Raw genomic sequence first — 17965 nt, 5'->3', positions numbered from 1 at the left:
CTTTACCCATACCTCCCGCTCTCCTCTTTCACGTGTCTCTGCGCTTTTAAAGGATTCAATTAACCTCAAATGAACTAAGGAATCAAGATAAAAAGATACTGCCATGTCTTCCCATCTGTGCCCCATATTCAACTATTCTCCACTCCAGTTCCCTCTTATCCCTTCTGCCCCCTCCAGTCATTTCTCATGTTTCTCTTGCTCAACTCCTATATTTTTTGTGTACAACAGTTTTAGAAAATACAGTAGCAAGAGCAAGTAGGAGGACCCTGTCCTGAGTTAAATAATAATAAGAGTAACAATAATCATCACCATCCTTCCCAAAGCAATACACTGATCAAAATGTTAATTTTAAAGAAAATAATGTTGCACAGTATGAAATTAAGGGCCAAACCTGATGTTAAAACTACTCAAATATTCATTGGATATCCAAATTACCCAGAAAATATTTGATTTTTTCATAAAAATCTGGTCATTTTGCTTTTTTGACTCATTGCTGGCTCTTAGTAAACATAGGAAAACAAGCCCAGGACAATAAACGTACAGCCACTGTTCATTGGCTTAACATAATGAGCATTTATCAGGGTAATTTGCTGAGCTAATTTTGATGATTACAGTAGTTTCTAAAAACCCTCATACACACATCGACTGTGGCAGAGAAGCAACAAAGGGATGTATTTGTAATCACGGTTTGTTGAGGATTTGGACACAAAGTCATAAATGTTATGCAAAATGGCAGTAAAAAAAAAAGAAGTGTCAGACCTGAAAAGGAAACCAATTTCATCTAAAATAATAACAAAAAATATCTGGAAACTTAACAGTACATTTTATGTAGTGAGTTTCCATTACATAAACGATAAACTTGGAACTCCACTAGTTTTACACATGACAGTCTGTTTACATTCGTTATAGTACTACCGCATATGTAAAAAAAAAAAAAGACTAATAAATTGCCTCAAGTGATCCGTTGATTCTAAAGATTACAATTTAGAGAATTAAAGAAATCTTGGAGTACGGAGTTAGAAAGAAGTGAGCTTACCAGACGTATGTAGCCCGCTCACCTCTACTCAAGGCTAGAGGCTTGGATTTACATTAGCCACTACATCTGAATGTCTGACTGGTTGAGGTGCATTGTGGGTAATGCAGGCACCAGGAATAAGGAAGAATGTGTGAAAGGAAAAGGATGACAACTCTGGGTCAACTGCATTGATTTTTTACTTTCCATCATGAGTCCAACAATGTTATAGGAGTGTACTGCCAAATCATAAGGATTGTGAATAGTTTGCTTTTCACTTTCACTGCCATTTGTTTACATTACATATTGAAAATGATCAAATATTCTTACTTTAAATCACACGGAAAAGTGACAGAGTTTCCTTTGCCACAGTAGTTACTCATATGAACTATATAATCATTCCTCATGCCCATAAAACATTCGATCTTGAGCATGATATTTCAGATGTACAGCTACATACAGTAGCCACATCATGACAGTACACTTGTGCTCCGTTCCCTGTTGTGTTACAGAGACAGCAGACACATCTCAGCCCTGCTGACAGCCCACAGCCTGCCTCTGTGGTGCTGCATAGCTCAGCACAGCTGTCTGTTGTCCGTTTCTTCCGATCTCTATCTCTTCCTGCCTCACTCCCAGCTTTTGTGCCCACTCAGCATGATAATGATATACACCTCTGCCCGGTCATCTCTTTGAAACTCTGGTCTCCTGACACAACTCGAAGGATGACAGCAAAAGCAACATACGGGATGTATGTGTATACTATGCAGCTCAAACTTAGGTATGAGGGGAGTCTGGTCGAGCATAATTGTGACACTGGCCTCTCTCTCCTTGAGAACAAGAAATAAGCGAGATACTTGTACATTAGGTGGTGTGAATCTTGTTAAGATGTATCCTAGTTAACAGTACTTTAAATCATAAACAGCTTGTCATCCAGCAGGGCTCGAGTTACATTAGTGAACAGTCAGAGCTCCCTCTATGGGGCAGTATCTTTAAAGGAGCACGCTAAGATTACTTGTGTCAGCATTTCAGCTGAAGACGGGCACCGTGTTGACACGCAGCAGATGAATATTAAACCTTGAGAAACAAAGATGTGCTTGAAGCAAAACTCTGCATACATATTTTTCAAATGCACACACACACACAGACGCTCCCACAATCTTAAGCATCCCTCCCAGCAGGCACAATCACACTCAGGCAGATAATTCAGTGTCACAGGGAGCCTTGTCTCTGACCCTCTGGCCCCCTCCAGACAGAGGAAGCAGCTGGACAGGGACCCACGGCTGCCTGCAACTCACTTCCCCTCGGGAGCTCGAAGGAGAAGAGTCCCTTTCTGCCTCGGAGAATGACCAGCTGAGCTTCCACAGCTCAGTATGTGGATGTGCTGTTATGTCCCTGTGTCCAGGAAGGTCCGAGGAGGATGAGCAGGCCTTAGAAGTGGGCAGCAATGCATGGCCTTTTTTTGTGAGAGTAAGCAGAATGATAAAAAAAATATACAGTTTTTCCTGTTTGTGCTTGTGTTAGAACATTACCTGCTGTCCACGGGTGGAAACTGCTTTACTTAGACTATTATATTTTAGCTTCAGCTTATTCCAATTTTGGATTTAATTATTTTGGATTCAAAACAAAGATGTACAGCTAGTACAGCAATGTTCCTTTTTCTTCCCACTACTGCCACATTACTTCCACTGTTAAGTCTTTGTCATGCACATGCGCTCTTGTAAAAATCCACTTAAGAGACCAGGTTTAAGGTATATATGTGACCAAGAAGTCAGGTTTCTCTAAAGTAGCTGTGTTTACCAAGTTTTTCTTTGTCCTTTACCCGGATAAGAGAAACCACGTCTATAAATGACGTGTGGTTACTACAGAAAGCTGACAATAATGCTGTGTCTTAAGTGCATGTAACATACTGGGTGTGAGGCTCTGGACACAACACACACACACTGTTTTGAGTGGTGAGTGAGGCTCTTACTAAGTGCGTATTAATATTGTATGGTTAAATGGGAAATGTTAACATTTTTTCAATTGCCCTGGCAGCCTAATTAAATATTAAACAATAAGAGAGCTTTTGTTTTTACCATAATACTAAGAAAGGGTAAACATGAAATTAATATTTTCTTTAAAGGAATGAGACATGTATTTCCCGAGGTCATAGTTTATAGGTTTAGACAGATATCTCTGTTTAAAACACATGTACTTCTGTCTTGTTAATATGTGGTTTAGGTGAATTTTAGGGCAAATTAAACTCAGCATTTAAGTTCAACCACAGGTAGCCCTCCCAGTGAATCTTGGGTATGATTTGGTCTCTAACGTGTTGATTTAAAACTTATGTGCGTCTTATTACTTAATGATCATGATTCCCAACATGAACCTCGTGTATTGCCACTGCCCACTCTCTGCCATTAGCAGTTCCACAGAGACAAAGCTTCACACGCTGTTCTTATAGTGCTGCACAGATGTCCCAGATGACAGAATCTTGTCAGTTATAAAACACTAAAATAAATGTATAACTGAAGCATGTATGATTGCATGGTGCTGATCACATCAGCATGGTTAAAGAATAACCATGTTTTAAAATAAAATAAAAAAATCTAAATAAATATGAACTTTATTCAAAAATTGATTTAAAACAGCAACGTACTGTACAAACAAAGTGAATGAGTCAGTCTGAGTCACTCTGAGTCTTAATGATCCGTCGGGTCGGGCTTTCACTGAGGGTCCCAAAACTGTGCGGTGGCCAGAGCTGTGTAGGACAAAGGGTATAGAGAAACAATGGGTTAAGAGAGAGGTGAGACTCACAAGAAGCTAAATGCAGGACTTCTAACCATCATGTGCAACACATGGACACATTTACTAATATGGCTTTTAATGAAGCATTTGATTTCATGAGAGATCTTATTAGTTCATCAGCTGTCGCAATAGGGCCTCCAGTGGAGTGCCGCTGTCCAATCAGATGGACAGAAGGTTGGCTGACCTGTTTCCAGGGTCGTGGTTGCTATGACATCCAGTGACATGACAACACAGCAGAATGGAAAGCTAGACAATATGTTGTCCCGGCTTTGGTCAATCAGACACACTTGCTTTGAACTTCCAACTGACTCGCGTCTCTGAATTGTGCTTAAAAATGTCCGTACCGGACTAATGATAGGCTGAATGAAGAAAGAAAAAAAGAAAAAATAAACACCAAACTCGGCTAGAACCCATATATGAGAGATTTAATCAAAACGATATTTCTGATTTTGCAAAAGAACACATTTTGTTAAAAAAATTAATAAAATCCACAACAAGATACAGTACACCTCCTCTGTTACCTTTAAGGAAACACGCCCTCGGATGAGGGCGTAGGGAACTGGGCCATAGCTCCTTGAGTCATTGGAATTCCGAAGGTTATCCCCTTCTAGCCATACATGGCCTTTAGGAACCTGAAAACATCACCACACACATGGACAGAGGGCAAACAAATGGTTAACATGTAGTAATCAGATAGAAATCAAATCTCTGAAATTGCAAGTATAACATGTAAAAGTGAGCGGATCTATGATGTAGTGAGAATCTACCTTAAGCCCACCCCCTACCCCCAGCGAGCCGCCTCAGCCGTCCCTCCCTCCTCAGCCTATCTTAACGTCAACCTGCCTGTCCCTCTTTAACCCTGAACCGTCTTAGGAGAGGGGTCATGGGTAACAGGCAGGGTCGGGGGGGGGGGGGGGTGGGGGGGATTAAGAAGAACTTCAAACGGGGTCATTAGGCTGTTGGCTGAGATCTGCGCCCCTCTTACCCAGGGAGGGCAAAGCAAGAGAGGGGCCTGAGATAGCTGGGCAGAGAAAGAGAGAGACAGAGCAAGAGGGAGGAAACAAAAGGGAGATAGAGAGGGCTAAGCTGCGGCTAGCAGCAGTGTCCAAGGGTCTCCACCGTAGTCCGACCTGCCAGTGGGGCGGTTATCCAAGCGGGCTCTAATTCACTGTGACACCAATTATGATTAATCTCATCACTTTAGGAGAGTAGGCTTGTCAAGGCCCTAATTAAGTGCGCTGTCCCCCCTATATGTGCAGACAGGATCAACAACACATTATATTGTCATAATGGGCATCACAATCCACGAGTCTATTTTTGTGTTGCCTAACTTTTTAACGGCAAAAGTCTTCTGGGGGAAAGAGAAAAACATGAATAAAGAAACAGAATAGTATCCACAAAGAAGTGACGTCGCGTCTTCGCCTATGCTCGTATTTCTTAGCCCCATCACCCCACTCGCCGATTAGTCTTCGGTCCTGCTGTGGGATGCTGCATTTCGTTTCATATTCGATAATTGAGACAGATGATGTGACATAATCACGAGCCAGTGACATGTTGACCTAACATGAGGTAAACAACTCACTAAATAACGACGACGCAAATGAATATCATTAAAGGAGTCATCTGAGAACCATATGTCAGCACGCTGGATTCCCACCATCACACCTCATTAACATGGTAACATATGTTGGCTCCCAAGCACAGGAAAAATAAACACCAACGTTTGTCATCTGCCAAACCAGAACTCCCCTTTTCTCCTCATCTTCTATAAAAAATAAGCATCATCTTCGTTGTGCTCATCCATAAAAACGTAGAGAATTGATAAAGAAATTCCAAGCGGCTATCCGGAATTTGGTGAATCCACAGCACACACAAACTTCACTTCTGATATATTTAGGATCCAGTCTGAGCAATACCACAGTGAAGGTCAATCAATCCGATCGACAACAGCTAAAGTAAGCACTTAAATTTGAGTCCCGAAACATAAATGACCTCAAAGAGAAACTAGAGAGACAAAAGTACTTCAGGGATCAACCAAGTAGTATTTCAGAACGTGAAGAGGTCTGAAACTTGACCTGCTGTACTGTGGCCAGTATGAGGATAAAAGCTTAGCATATCGCTTTGCAAGTTGCAGGTGTGTGTAAAGGGGGGGGGGGGGGGGTAAGTCAAAGGCGATGCTCTGAATTAAAACTACCGTATTTTCCGCACTATAAAGCGCACCGGATTATAAGGCGCACCTTCAATGAATGGCCTATTTTAGAACTGTTTTTATATATAGGGCGCACCGGATTATAAGGCGCATAGAATAGAATAGCGTCGTAAGCGTGTCTCTTGAAAGGTGCCATTTTGGGGTCTTTATACACACAAGTGGTGTTGGACTAGGAGTAAGCACAGTACCGGTGTTTACTGCGGTGCGGCTTTGTAGTTTACCAGTCGTACTGAAACATTTTGACAGAGCGCCGTGTACAACCAGTATGGATCAACCAATTAACCAATTGATCCATATATAAGGCGCTCCGGATTACAAGGCGCACTGTCGTTTTTTGAGAAAATGAAAGGCTTTTAAGTGCGCCTTATAGTGCGGAAAATACGGTACGTTGATCCAAAGCAGAGGTATGATGCACCATCCTTGACTCAAATACAACTGCTGTTTAAAGCACCTGTAAATAACCACAAAGCAATTAGCGTCACTTCATTTTTCGCATGCACATAAAAGGTTGTGTTTCAGAAGTTTCTCTGTGGGCAGGGCGGTGTGGAAATACCCAAGTCATTCCTTAATTCCTTAATTAACAGTATAAACATGTGGTTTTGACTGTCATCAACAGATGTTTCCAACCACAATGAGATCCAGGTAGGCCTAACACAGAGTTTTAGTATTAGGACATGGAGTCACTCTGATCCGCTCTGCTGGCGGTTCTGGTATGATGGAAGGCAGAAATTGAACCTGTCCCGCGGTTGTAGGCTGGGTCGAAGCGAGGCATTGTGTACCTGTCAGAGACGTGTCGAGAGCTCCTGAAACTGGAGATCTCCTCGCGGTGGAGGTGTGTTGTTTAACAGCCACACCATTACAGTGCTCATTATGTTAACATGATTGAGGTGGTGAATTATGTTCAGCTTAAATACATACAGGCTTATAGAGTTCATCTTTCACCGTATTACTCCGTCTATCTTTACTGAAAAGAAGAGAACGTATGGGGACATTTCATCTCTCTCTGTCCACCTCTCTCTTTACCTCGCTTTGCTGTAATATTAGGGATCAAGTGTCATTGTTTTGACACAATAGCTCAGACACAGAAATGATTCTTAAAAGGTGACAGGGCAATTAGTCCACTGTTAGATCAAAAAAAAGATGCGATGACAGGATCTACCACTGTCTTCCAAAATCTTCCTCTTTACAGGTCCACCCATAATGCCTCACACCATCCTAATTGTCACACACAAACACATACATCGTCTGGGGAAAGAAATTCCCTAAGGGAGCCCAAACATGTATGTTAACAGCGGGCATTCTCACAGTTACCTCAAATGCTGTTACATAAAGCTGGTGATTTGGCTCCTGGGAGTTAAAAGATGAACATTGGAAAGCATATATTAGGCTGCATGATATTAAAAACAATGACCTTTTGTGAAGACTAGCCCAGTGGTTATTTCAAGCTTCTGACCTGCTTTGTTTGTGAAGCTGACAAATGTTTAGAGTCGCATAGTATTACAAATACACATGCAAAAAAAACTAAACCGTGTCACTTACTTGTGCCTATGAATGCGGTTTCAAGGGGGGAAATTGTCCCTCCCCGAAAACGAAAAAAAAAGGAATCATAAACTCTATCAATATTTTTTCTCTCTCTATTTCTGCTGTGAGCACAAGTCCCGTCATCCACCAAATACCTAAAACAATTCCAGGTCCATTTGTTGTAACTCATCTTTGAGGCTTACAGATATCTCTTTCAGCCCTGAAACAGATATTTGTAATCTTTGATGGGTCAAATACAATGCAACATTGTTAGGAATCAATACTTTATCAAATTAAGCAGTTTTACGTTTTCAAAAATGAGCACTATTTGAGCTGCATGTATGACAGAGAACTGAAGCAGTGCAGAAACAAAAGCCGTCTGATGTGACAGTTGTGACATTCAATTTGTTGTTCAACAGATTCATTGGCTAATCTAACTGATTATTCTGCTTCAGTTTTGTAAACAACTAATTGTTTCAATTGAGGTGGAATTGATAATTGCAGCCCTATTTAAAACAAAAAAACGCATTAAACTGTTCTATTAACAACATGCATTGACTGAACAGAGGCCCTTGAATTATATTATACAACGCACTTTTGTATATTGTCGCTACTTTGAATCTTATCTGTGTGAACTGTAATTATTTACAGTGTTTTTTAAACCTGAAGTTGATTTGAGTCAAGAAGTAAACACAGGCAAAAAGAGTGATGTGTTTACTCTGGTATGATCTCCTCTTTTGAGTTAAAAACTTAAATTTGAAACTGGATGAAGCTACATAGTTCCAAAATTCCTGTTAGACAAAGGCAACTGAGGTGTACGAGTTCATAAGCAAAACCATACCTTTAGAATTAGTGTAAGTAACCCTGATTTGTGGATCCATAACATATAACTCACTAACTATATTCATGAGTGGGAAGCAGATCCCCATGGTCTTGATTTGGATTGATTTTGGACAACAGATTAGTGAACTGACAGCTTTGAAGAATTACAATGTGGCCTGAAACATACCACATACCACCAAGATATTGGCATGTATCGATTGGTTTTGAGATATAACTGAAGGAAATTGAAGGAGCATCCAACATTAAGTTTTATCCTGAGCTTGATGGACAAACCAAAAATATAGTAGCTGTCCACCGAGCGCGAAGTTTAAAAATGGCTCAAATTGATCATCTGTCTTTACATACTGGGATCACGAATCACAACACAATGATGTCACCGATTACAAGTTCAGTCCCCTGTATGTGTCGGGTGAAGCTAGTAGAAGAGGAAACCTCTTTATTTCCTATTTCATTTGTTGAATGACACTTACAGGCGTGACCTTATGCTATGTTTTGCTGAACTTATTCAACAGTCTGGCCATAGTCTATAAAATACACATAAAATTCAAAAACATGCAACACGTAACATGCAACGCAACCTTTGGTTTGTGGACGTATTCTCTCACACACACACACACACACACACACACACACACACACACACACACACACACACACACACACACACACACACACACACACACACACACACACACACACACACACACACACACACACACACACACACACACACACACACACACACACCTCCGCCCACCCATCAGTCTGTCCATTCGGCTGGCACTAACTCTAACAGGCTTCAGAGAGATTGCAGGCCTGAGCTGTGGGCGTTGGGGAGAGTAGTAATAGAAAAGCAATGACAGTGGTTTCAGCAGCAGAACCCCCTGCTCACTCTCTGGTTTTATCACTGTTCTGAGGAAATATAGGTGTTGTCAAAAGCTGATATTTTGACCAATGACACAAAATGGATGTGTGCGGTCTAAAATGCAAACAACGATGATCGTCTATAGACTGAGGCACACAGACACAAAGAAAACCAAAGACAAGCTGAGAGATGGTTTTGCATTATGCATAGAGATTCTGTTTGTCATTTTACAGTGAAACAAACTGCCAAGACTTTTCTTGTAAACTCACTCTTCATTCATTCTCTATTTTACTTTATCTTTTTAACCTTTTCTTCTTCCAAAGACACTCTAAAAATGCTACATGGAACCTTCCATGGTAAAGCAAGTAATCACAGGATGTATAAGAAATGTAAACATACTCACATACGTGTGGGCCTTGAACAGATCTGATGGGGAACTCGTGCAGACCTTGTCACCCTCCAGTCCAATAACCCTTTTACAAATATTCATACGTGGGTCAAATGGACTCTTTGCAATTACTATATCACCCCTGAAAAAAAAAAAAAAAAAGATACACATATATATATATATATTGTTTTATCTATTGTAGTAAATTGCTTTCAAAAACAATAACTGTAAAAAAACCACGTATCCACTACTGGTACCCACTTTTGTATTTTGTAAAGCTGACGACTCATCCGCTCAGAGAAGACAATATCATGGTTGACAATAGTTGGCTCCATGGATGGACCCGAACACTGAAGCAACAAGAAAAACAATTATTATTTATTGTGCATAGATGGGTAAACTCAATTTTAGAACAATAATTATCAATCATAAATTCTGGAATCTTAATAATACACACCACCACAAGTTCTCCAATGTAATCGAAGGCACAGTGTGCAATGCAGCCATACTGGACTGTGTAGCCCACAAACCCGAGAGTCTTCCCCAGCACACTGCGGAACATCTCCACCTATACACAAAACACAACCACAGGTTATTGCACAATGTCGGCGTACATAGTTATCATATGCTCTATAATACAGTAGTGAGGGAAGGATTTAATGTTTGATCCATTTATGGTAGGCTTATGTCCTTTGCAGGATTTCTAAAAACAAAAGCTGTTTGGGGTTTAATTTGCAAAGGTGTGGACAAGGTTGTCACAGTTGGCCTACTGCTAAGATGGCACATTCCCTGGTGTTTCATTCTCAGAGGCTGAGCGGCCAGTTCACACCAGAAAACTGCCCTGAACTTTGATCCTGTGTAGGATGGACCAATCAACACCTTGCGCTCAGGTGATGGACAAACACAGAGGCTGTGACACATCCAGCCAAGCAGCTCAGCAACGTGTGCAGCTAGTCCCTGACACTGTGCTGCCTCCACTACCACCACAATCATTAGAGCAGTTATCAACTTCTGTCAACACCATAGAAACACAAAGATACCCCCAGCAACCCTCCACCCGCCCTCAAACAAATGCACACAAGGACTACCCGTGTGTCTTCTGAGCAAACATCCCAGCCGCACTCAGGTTATTGACTTTTACTAAAGCTGCAACCTGTTGGATGGACAGAAGAAAGTAAGTCAATCTTTACACACTGCCGTGCACAGTGTGTACGTAGGCACACCTGTACACACACACACACACACACACATGCAAATACACAAACAGATTGAAACTGTATGTTTTTGCAAAGAACAGATACAGCTTGGCTTAGAGGAAAGTCTGTACTTGAAACATTTTTAGCTCAGGCCGCTGTCCTGCCAGTCCACCACAGGGTAAAGAAATCCTTTTCTCCGTCTCCCTTATTCCTTCTGTCTCTTTCCCTCTCTCTCTCTCCATGTCTTCTCTCCCTCCCAGGGCATTATTAACAAAAGCAAGTAGAGCGGAAACCAAAGCCCCAAATCCTCAGAGCTCTGAGAATGACTTCCCAAAGATGGACACGGATTAGACCCCCAATTTCTCCCTTGCCCCACCACCTCCACCTCCCTTTCTCCCCAGGTCCCCAACAGACCGGGTGTCAGGTGGCTCTCCCAGCCCTGCCAAAGGTGTTACCCCTAATCCCATTACCCCCCTCTGCTCTCTTTTCTCTCTCTCTCTCACACACACACACACACACACACACACACACACACACACACACACACACAATATTCCACCTATTAAACCCTCCATCTATTCTTTCATCCCTAGCACGGTTTGTCTCTTCGGCCCATTCACCATCCTCTCTGATCCAAAAAAGACCAACTCCATCCTTTCACCTCCCTGTGTGCCGCAACTCCACTCTTCCCCCTGTGTCCTGATCACCCCTGGCAACCCTCTTCTTCTTGCCGCCACTGTGAATAACGGCACTCGAGTGAGTGACCGGGGACACGTATACGCTCAGCACAGGGACGAAATGAAGTGCCCTTTTCCAGGGTTATTCTGCACTGGTCTCTTGATCTGTTCAACAGGAGCTGTAAAGTCAGTCCTCCCACAGCCGGTACAACGACACCTCTGGCCCTATAATTCCTCTATTGGGAAGCAAGTGGTTTAAAGCTTAATGTGAATCTCTAGGTCTGCACTAAGGTGACATGTTCAGCTCCATTTGTCTTGCCCTCAGCTTCCTCTGTCATTGCGGTACTGTAATGCACCCTCAGACATGATCTCACATGGGCTCTTCCTTCTGCTAGGCTGGGGATCAGGAATCTTTGCTCGCACTCATTCGCAAAGCACAGTGGACAGCCTCCCTTACAGCTGCCCTCATATCTCTGTTTCAGATCCCCCCCCTCCATTTCGACCTGCATTCATCATAGGTAGGGATTAAGGGACTTTGCATAACAAGATCACACGGCCAGTGACTGATATCAAGAGAGTCCATATGCAGCCGCCTGGTTTTCTGAGGCACCCTCTGTCATTGATAGTGTGTGCCTGTGTGTGTGCGCATGTGGTGTGACTGTGCACAGACAAAAGCATTACTTATGTGTTTCATAGAAAGTGTATATGAGCTGCAGTGACTCCTTTGGGATTCAGAATGAGGTGGACGTCCACAGAGACCTCTGATTGGATCTCTAATACCTCTTACTCCCCTGAGCAAAGAGCCAGGCAACCAACACTATCTATTGCCCCTAATACCCAGCACATGTGTGTTGGGGAGCGCCAACATTAATTGAATGCTGTATTACAGCTGTAAATTAACTCAAAGTCTCTCCGTTAATCCAGGATTACACACCAAACATGTTCATGGGAAAACAAAGAAAGTCAGCACAGCCCTCTCTGCAGAACCATCTGTGACCACCGACCTCCCGTGGCACAGCGCTACAGTGGGGCAAAGAGGGGGATCCCAAATGAATAGCTGTGGATGGAAACACCTCATTGTGTGTTTAACTCTGTGATCCTCTTACTGAGGGAGGCCAGTTCACTCAGGGCAGAGCAATCACAAGTAGATGAATGATTTTTTTTTTCTTTTTTCTGAGCATAAAGTGCAGCAATAACGGGGATGTCTATCAGTGTGTCGATCAAGCTGTCAAAAGCACTTTGTGTGTACAATTTCCGACACTGCAAGAAATAAAATGTGGACGAAGTGTATTTCTGCCGTCTGCATTGAGTAGAATGAAGAGGCTTCCTGAGCGTCGCTATGACAGACACATCCACGAGAAAATGGATATAGTGTCTAAAAAGTTGACCTTGGATATGTTGTCATGTTTAAGTAAATTGCCTGCAACGATAATTACGTTATTGACTTATCTTTAAATATATGGACATGACCGTGATCATTTTAGCTGACCTCGATATTGCCCATTGTGTTTACATTCATGTTTGTTTACACAAGAATGTCACCGACATTTTAGCCAACATGACGCCAGAACAAACAGCAGCGTTTATAAATCAAATGTATTTATTTTTTTGGTTGTGTGGTTTATTTTATTATTTTTTTCACATTCCAATTCCAATGTCTGAATATTCTTAGGTAATAAAAAGTTCACTGCTCTATGAGGGTGTACTTGCATTCTTATGCTATTGCATTATCATTATATCAGTGGCATAGAAATAGTCTTAAAATGACAATAATATCGTCCATCGCAAATATTTCTGGTGAAATATATCATCCAACAAAAGTAGTTTTTGTGAAAAGCCTATTTTCAGCCTATTATATTGTCATATAATAAAGAATGGTGGTATCAAGATGCATCGACACACATGAAATGTCATAAAGGATGTGATTTACAGGTAAAGACACCATTAACAATTTCATTGATATCTCTGTAAAAAAAAAATCGGATTATAAAAACTTCAAATAAGCATGAATTTTTTTTTTGCATTTTTCAGACCAATGTTATGCTGTCAGTTCCATTGCGGTTTGCTAAGTATCATAAAAATATTATTTAGGTGGAAACTCGGTTAATGTAGGAACAGCAAACAAAAGACAATGTAGCGAAGGGGACGTTAATAACGGCACACTGACATTGATACCTGATTATACAAACATTATTGACGCCATAAGGAAATATTCCAAAAGGAATTACCGCTACTGGTCTCAAGAGGTTTGAACCTGCCACTGGCTGAGTAGTGTTAATTGATAAACATGGCAAGTCTATTAGAACCACAAAGAGAATCACAATCGAAACAGCATATAAGGGCCTTGCGGCGGACTCCTTACACAACTAAATTAGGAAAACATGGGCTGAGAGAGAGCTGGGCAACAGGGGGGCTAAGAGGCTTACAAGCCCCTTGTCAGATATTTTTTTTCTCCCTGAGGATCCCAGATGGAAGGGAGTCTGGAGGAGCAGGCACAAGAGAAGGGACGGATCCCACCTCTGATGTCTTCCTCTGGGCAGCAGAAGGCAGAGGAAGGAGGGGCATTAGTCCTGTTGCGCAGAGCTTGATTTGATCTTAATGTGATCTATAAAAAGGAGGTTTGGCAACCAGGGGGGTCTGTTTCAACTATCAGTCCAATCGGAGATAATCCTGCCGATTCAGACACAGACACCTGGCTGGATGGAGAGTGACAGATGTAAAAGTCTTAGTGACAGAGTACTATGTCTAGCCCCCATCTCTTCTAAGTCTGCCTTCTATTAGAGGCTTAATTGAAGCAACTGATCTCCATATTGCTCTTTTCATTGTTGCTAATAGCAACATAGCCGTGAAACAGCTGAGCGAGGTTACTATTTGAAGAGCTGAGGGTTTAAACCTACAATCAATGGGTCAGCCAGAGCAAATAATAGCCAAGCGATATGAATACAACTGCTATGAATTGAAAAGGAAGTGTGGGTTGACAGAGTCCCCAGCCAATTACATAGAATGGAAAAATCAGCCGCTAAGCCTTATTGTATTGACCACAAGCGAATGCGTGGTGCTGGCCTGGTGCTGAGAGAATATGAGAGATCTTATCTGGTGTTGTATCAGATTCACAAAGGAGCTTGTGTTTTGCAGTCGCCGGCTCCCGACAAAGCGGATATATTTTAACACTAGCTCATGACAGACACCGCAACCTAAAAGCAAACCTATGACTTTCATGAATGTGACTTACTTTCATTCTAAATTAAATATATTTTTCAAGCTAAATATGGCTTGTTGGATTTCATGCCATATCAGCAAAAAAGGAATTTAAAAATAGTGCTATTCAAAATATGGGACGTTGAACAAAATGGAAAAGTCCAATCTTCAGACAAAATTAGCTGCGTACAAAACCCATCCTACCCTTATTGTAGTTGTGCCCTTAGAATATAACTTCACTTTCAACACTAACTAAATAAATATGGTCCACGTTGATGATAATCTTGCATCCCCCGGACACGAGAAGTGTACCGCTTCTTGCTGTTCCACACTGATGGCAGAATTACACAGAAGAAACCAAAACAATCTGACCAGGAAAGGTCTGACATGTTATGACTGCTGCCATTATATAGCTCAATCAGATATACAGAGACTGATAAAACTGACAAAAACACGACAGGAAAACATGTACAGATGACACATTGAAAAGGGGGGAAATTATGTTATTTTTGTACAATTAGGTTTCTGTATTTACACTTGCACAGATTGAATTGTGCTACAGAGCCCACAGGTTAAATTGGGATTTGAGACAATTGGAAATAAGGTGACTTTAGAGAACAAAAGTTTCCACAACAATGTACTCCTACATCCTGCACGTGTTACTGCTGAAGCAGGCTCTCCTCCGTCTGAGATGCAGGTCAGGCAGTACATCTTATTTGTCTCATATAGGCTTTCCACAATGCCCAGTGTTGTCAGTCATGATATATTCCCCTGGTCTCCTGTCAGCACATATAAATCTCAACAGTACTGTCAAAACAGCAGGACTGCCTCTGCTGAGAGCATTTGTAAAGTGAGCAGTTGGGCTATTGCCTCCTCTGGAGCCTTACAGTGTCCTGTGATCGTGTGTTGCCTCTGGCCTCTCTCTGCCTCACAAAGCTTTTTTTACAGCTGTCTTAAGGATTACACTGATCACTCATAAGTCAGCCAGTATAATAAGTGGACATTATACAGTACAATAGAAACTGGCCTTTCCCCTGCCAGTTTGTCTGATCTGACAGAACATTCAGAGTTCTTGATATATATGCGAGATAGGTTTCCATCATCAGCAGGCCCTTCTGACAGCAGACATTTTGACTTGTCATATTCGGAAAATCACAGGTGTTCCTTAACAATACGGATGCCTCCGTTCTATTCAAGTGTTCCATGACAGTGAGAAAGTGACCCTGTAACCAAAGCAGCTTAATGAATATCCATCATCAAAATGTCTTCTATGAAAAATGTCTATTAGCTGCTGAGCAGAGAGCCGACTTAAACATTATACATTTTAGTGCCGAACCTCTTTTGTAAACTCATATACCAGTTCAAAGTATGAGATTTTTTTAAAATGTTAAATGAAGTCGCAATGTGATCAATTATTTGAAATGGATTATACTGTTGTAATACTTAGCTTTGTGAAATGAAATCCAAAATATATTATCAATATTATTCAAAATATCAGAATGTATTGTGGACCACTCAAAATCTATATCAAACATTATATGAAATGAAATGACTGCACTTAAATACAACTTGTTTAACAATGGTAAAATCTAATATATCTTTGTTGTGTATTTGAAATAGAAAATTGCTCAAAATTGAACAGATTTTTCCCATTTCAAAAAGACTACAACTGGATCTTAAACTCTCCACTTTAATACTATGTTTTAGGAAAACTTACCAGTAACATGAATGCATTTAAAAAGGCAGCAGTTCATCATCGGGTTAGCCGAATTGGTTTAGATCAGATTAGGCAGGAATACTCTATGTTGGCGTTATCAATAACCTGGTATGATAACTCACAACTTTTAAACTAAGAGTGTTATTCAGAAGCTGCTGGTGCTCACCACGTCTATCCACAGCTATTCTTGAGCTGCAGTCTCTTCCTACTTCATGCACGGACCACGTTCCTCCTCTCGCCTTTACACCTGCTGAGTTAAAATTGAATGTGATCAGGGAAGTGAGGCACAGGCTTACACATTTACATTCACTGTCAGATTAAAATGACTACAGACTATACAACCAGAAATGGACATACATGGCAATTTACATACAGCTGATCCCATGTGCAAAGGCACATGAAGCTGATGCACTTGTACAACTGCAATTGATGACCCATTTATTACATAACACCTACCCTGTCTTAAGGATGTGAATTAGTAGATTGACAGATTCATTTATCTTGTTTGTACAAAGGTCATGCATTTACAGGCAATACAATAGAATAAAATAGAATAGAGCTGGCATAATTGATCGATGGAGCTTATGTGATATAGTCTCTTGATACACTGTGGCTAACGTCACAATATACCCCTTCGCCATTTGACAGCAATGCACTGGGACAAAGCATTTTTGTTTTTTTACATTTGGAATTTAAAAGTTATGTGTCATACTGTAGTAATTTGCTTTTATTTTTGCTGTGTTAAATACAATAGTTTTAATATGTTTGTATATATATTATATCTTTATGTATAGTTATATATATGAAATATTGTGAAGTCAAATTTCGTCAAAAATTGTCTATTTTCTTCTCGCAGTTATGGCTGCTCTACATACCTGTGAGTAATGTCACCTTTACACGTTGCTGTGTGTGTGTGTGTGTTAAAACAGATTGTATGCTCCTTGTCACAAACTGTTTCAATCCATTATGCAGTGAATTAATTAAGTGTGCGGAGGATTCCTGCTTATTAAACATATTTTTCCCTATTCACACGTGTAGGCGATGTGCTTCACACTTCCATCTACGATAAAAGTCGTATTGTGGCGTGATATGCCATGCATCATGTAAACAGCTTGTTCCTCTGCCAAGCAACAATTACCTCTTTTAATATTGGTTAATTGTACTCTGGTTGCTAAGCAAGAGATGAGCTGTAATGGTAAACGAAGGGACTGATTCTACAATAAAGTTATGCGATGAACCAACAAGGTCATGGCGATACAAACACATGCATTAATTGACTCGTGTAGGCACAGAACAGCTGCTGGCCATCGCAAGATCACATAAGCTCACATATACGTAAACAGGATAAAGATATACCAGCGACTTTAGCTTTACTCACCTACTAACTGAGTGATTCAATGCTCCAACCATGCATCTACCACAACAAACTCATTGTGACAGCTTCCGCACACGGCCCCGTAACAATCGCTGTTCTCATTGGTCGAGCGCCACCAAAGTCTTCTCTGATTGGACAACGCGCTTCAAAACAGTAGCAGGCGTCCCCCACGTTACA

The 17965-nt window shown here is 41.2% G+C and overlaps 1 protein-coding gene across 3 annotated transcripts; it reads right to left on the bottom strand.

Moving 5' to 3' along the window:
• Window positions 1-213: 213 nt before the first annotated feature.
• On the bottom strand, window positions 214-17870 carry immp1l (inner mitochondrial membrane peptidase subunit 1). Of its 3 annotated transcripts, XM_076110201.1 has the most exons (8): window positions 17792-17870; window positions 16580-16663; window positions 10083-10193; window positions 9887-9975; window positions 9641-9767; window positions 4321-4431; window positions 3651-3752; window positions 214-2465 (listed from the first exon to the last, which is right to left on the bottom strand). In XM_076110201.1, exons 3-7 carry the CDS (start codon window positions 10185-10187, stop codon window positions 3672-3674), a joined length of 513 nt encoding a protein of 170 aa, XP_075966316.1. In that variant the 5' UTR covers window positions 10188-10193; window positions 16580-16663; window positions 17792-17870; the 3' UTR covers window positions 214-2465; window positions 3651-3671. The 3 variants fall into 3 exon arrangements, with proteins under 3 accessions (XP_075966316.1, XP_075966315.1, XP_075966317.1); XM_076110200.1 differs by lacking the exon at window positions 214-2465 and having other exon boundaries at window positions 3602-3752; XM_076110202.1 differs by lacking the exon at window positions 214-2465 and having other exon boundaries at window positions 3602-3752; window positions 16580-16660; window positions 17792-17839.
• Window positions 17871-17965: the final 95 nt, after the last annotated feature.

Source organism: Anarhichas minor, unplaced genomic scaffold (assembly GCF_050575085.1).
Source record: "Anarhichas minor isolate MPS153535 unplaced genomic scaffold, ASM5057508v1 ptg000042l, whole genome shotgun sequence".
Lineage (NCBI taxonomy): Eukaryota > Metazoa > Chordata > Actinopteri > Perciformes > Anarhichadidae > Anarhichas > Anarhichas minor.
The sequence above is the reverse complement of the archived record's forward strand: the minus strand, read 5'-3'. Positions and strand labels throughout refer to the sequence as shown.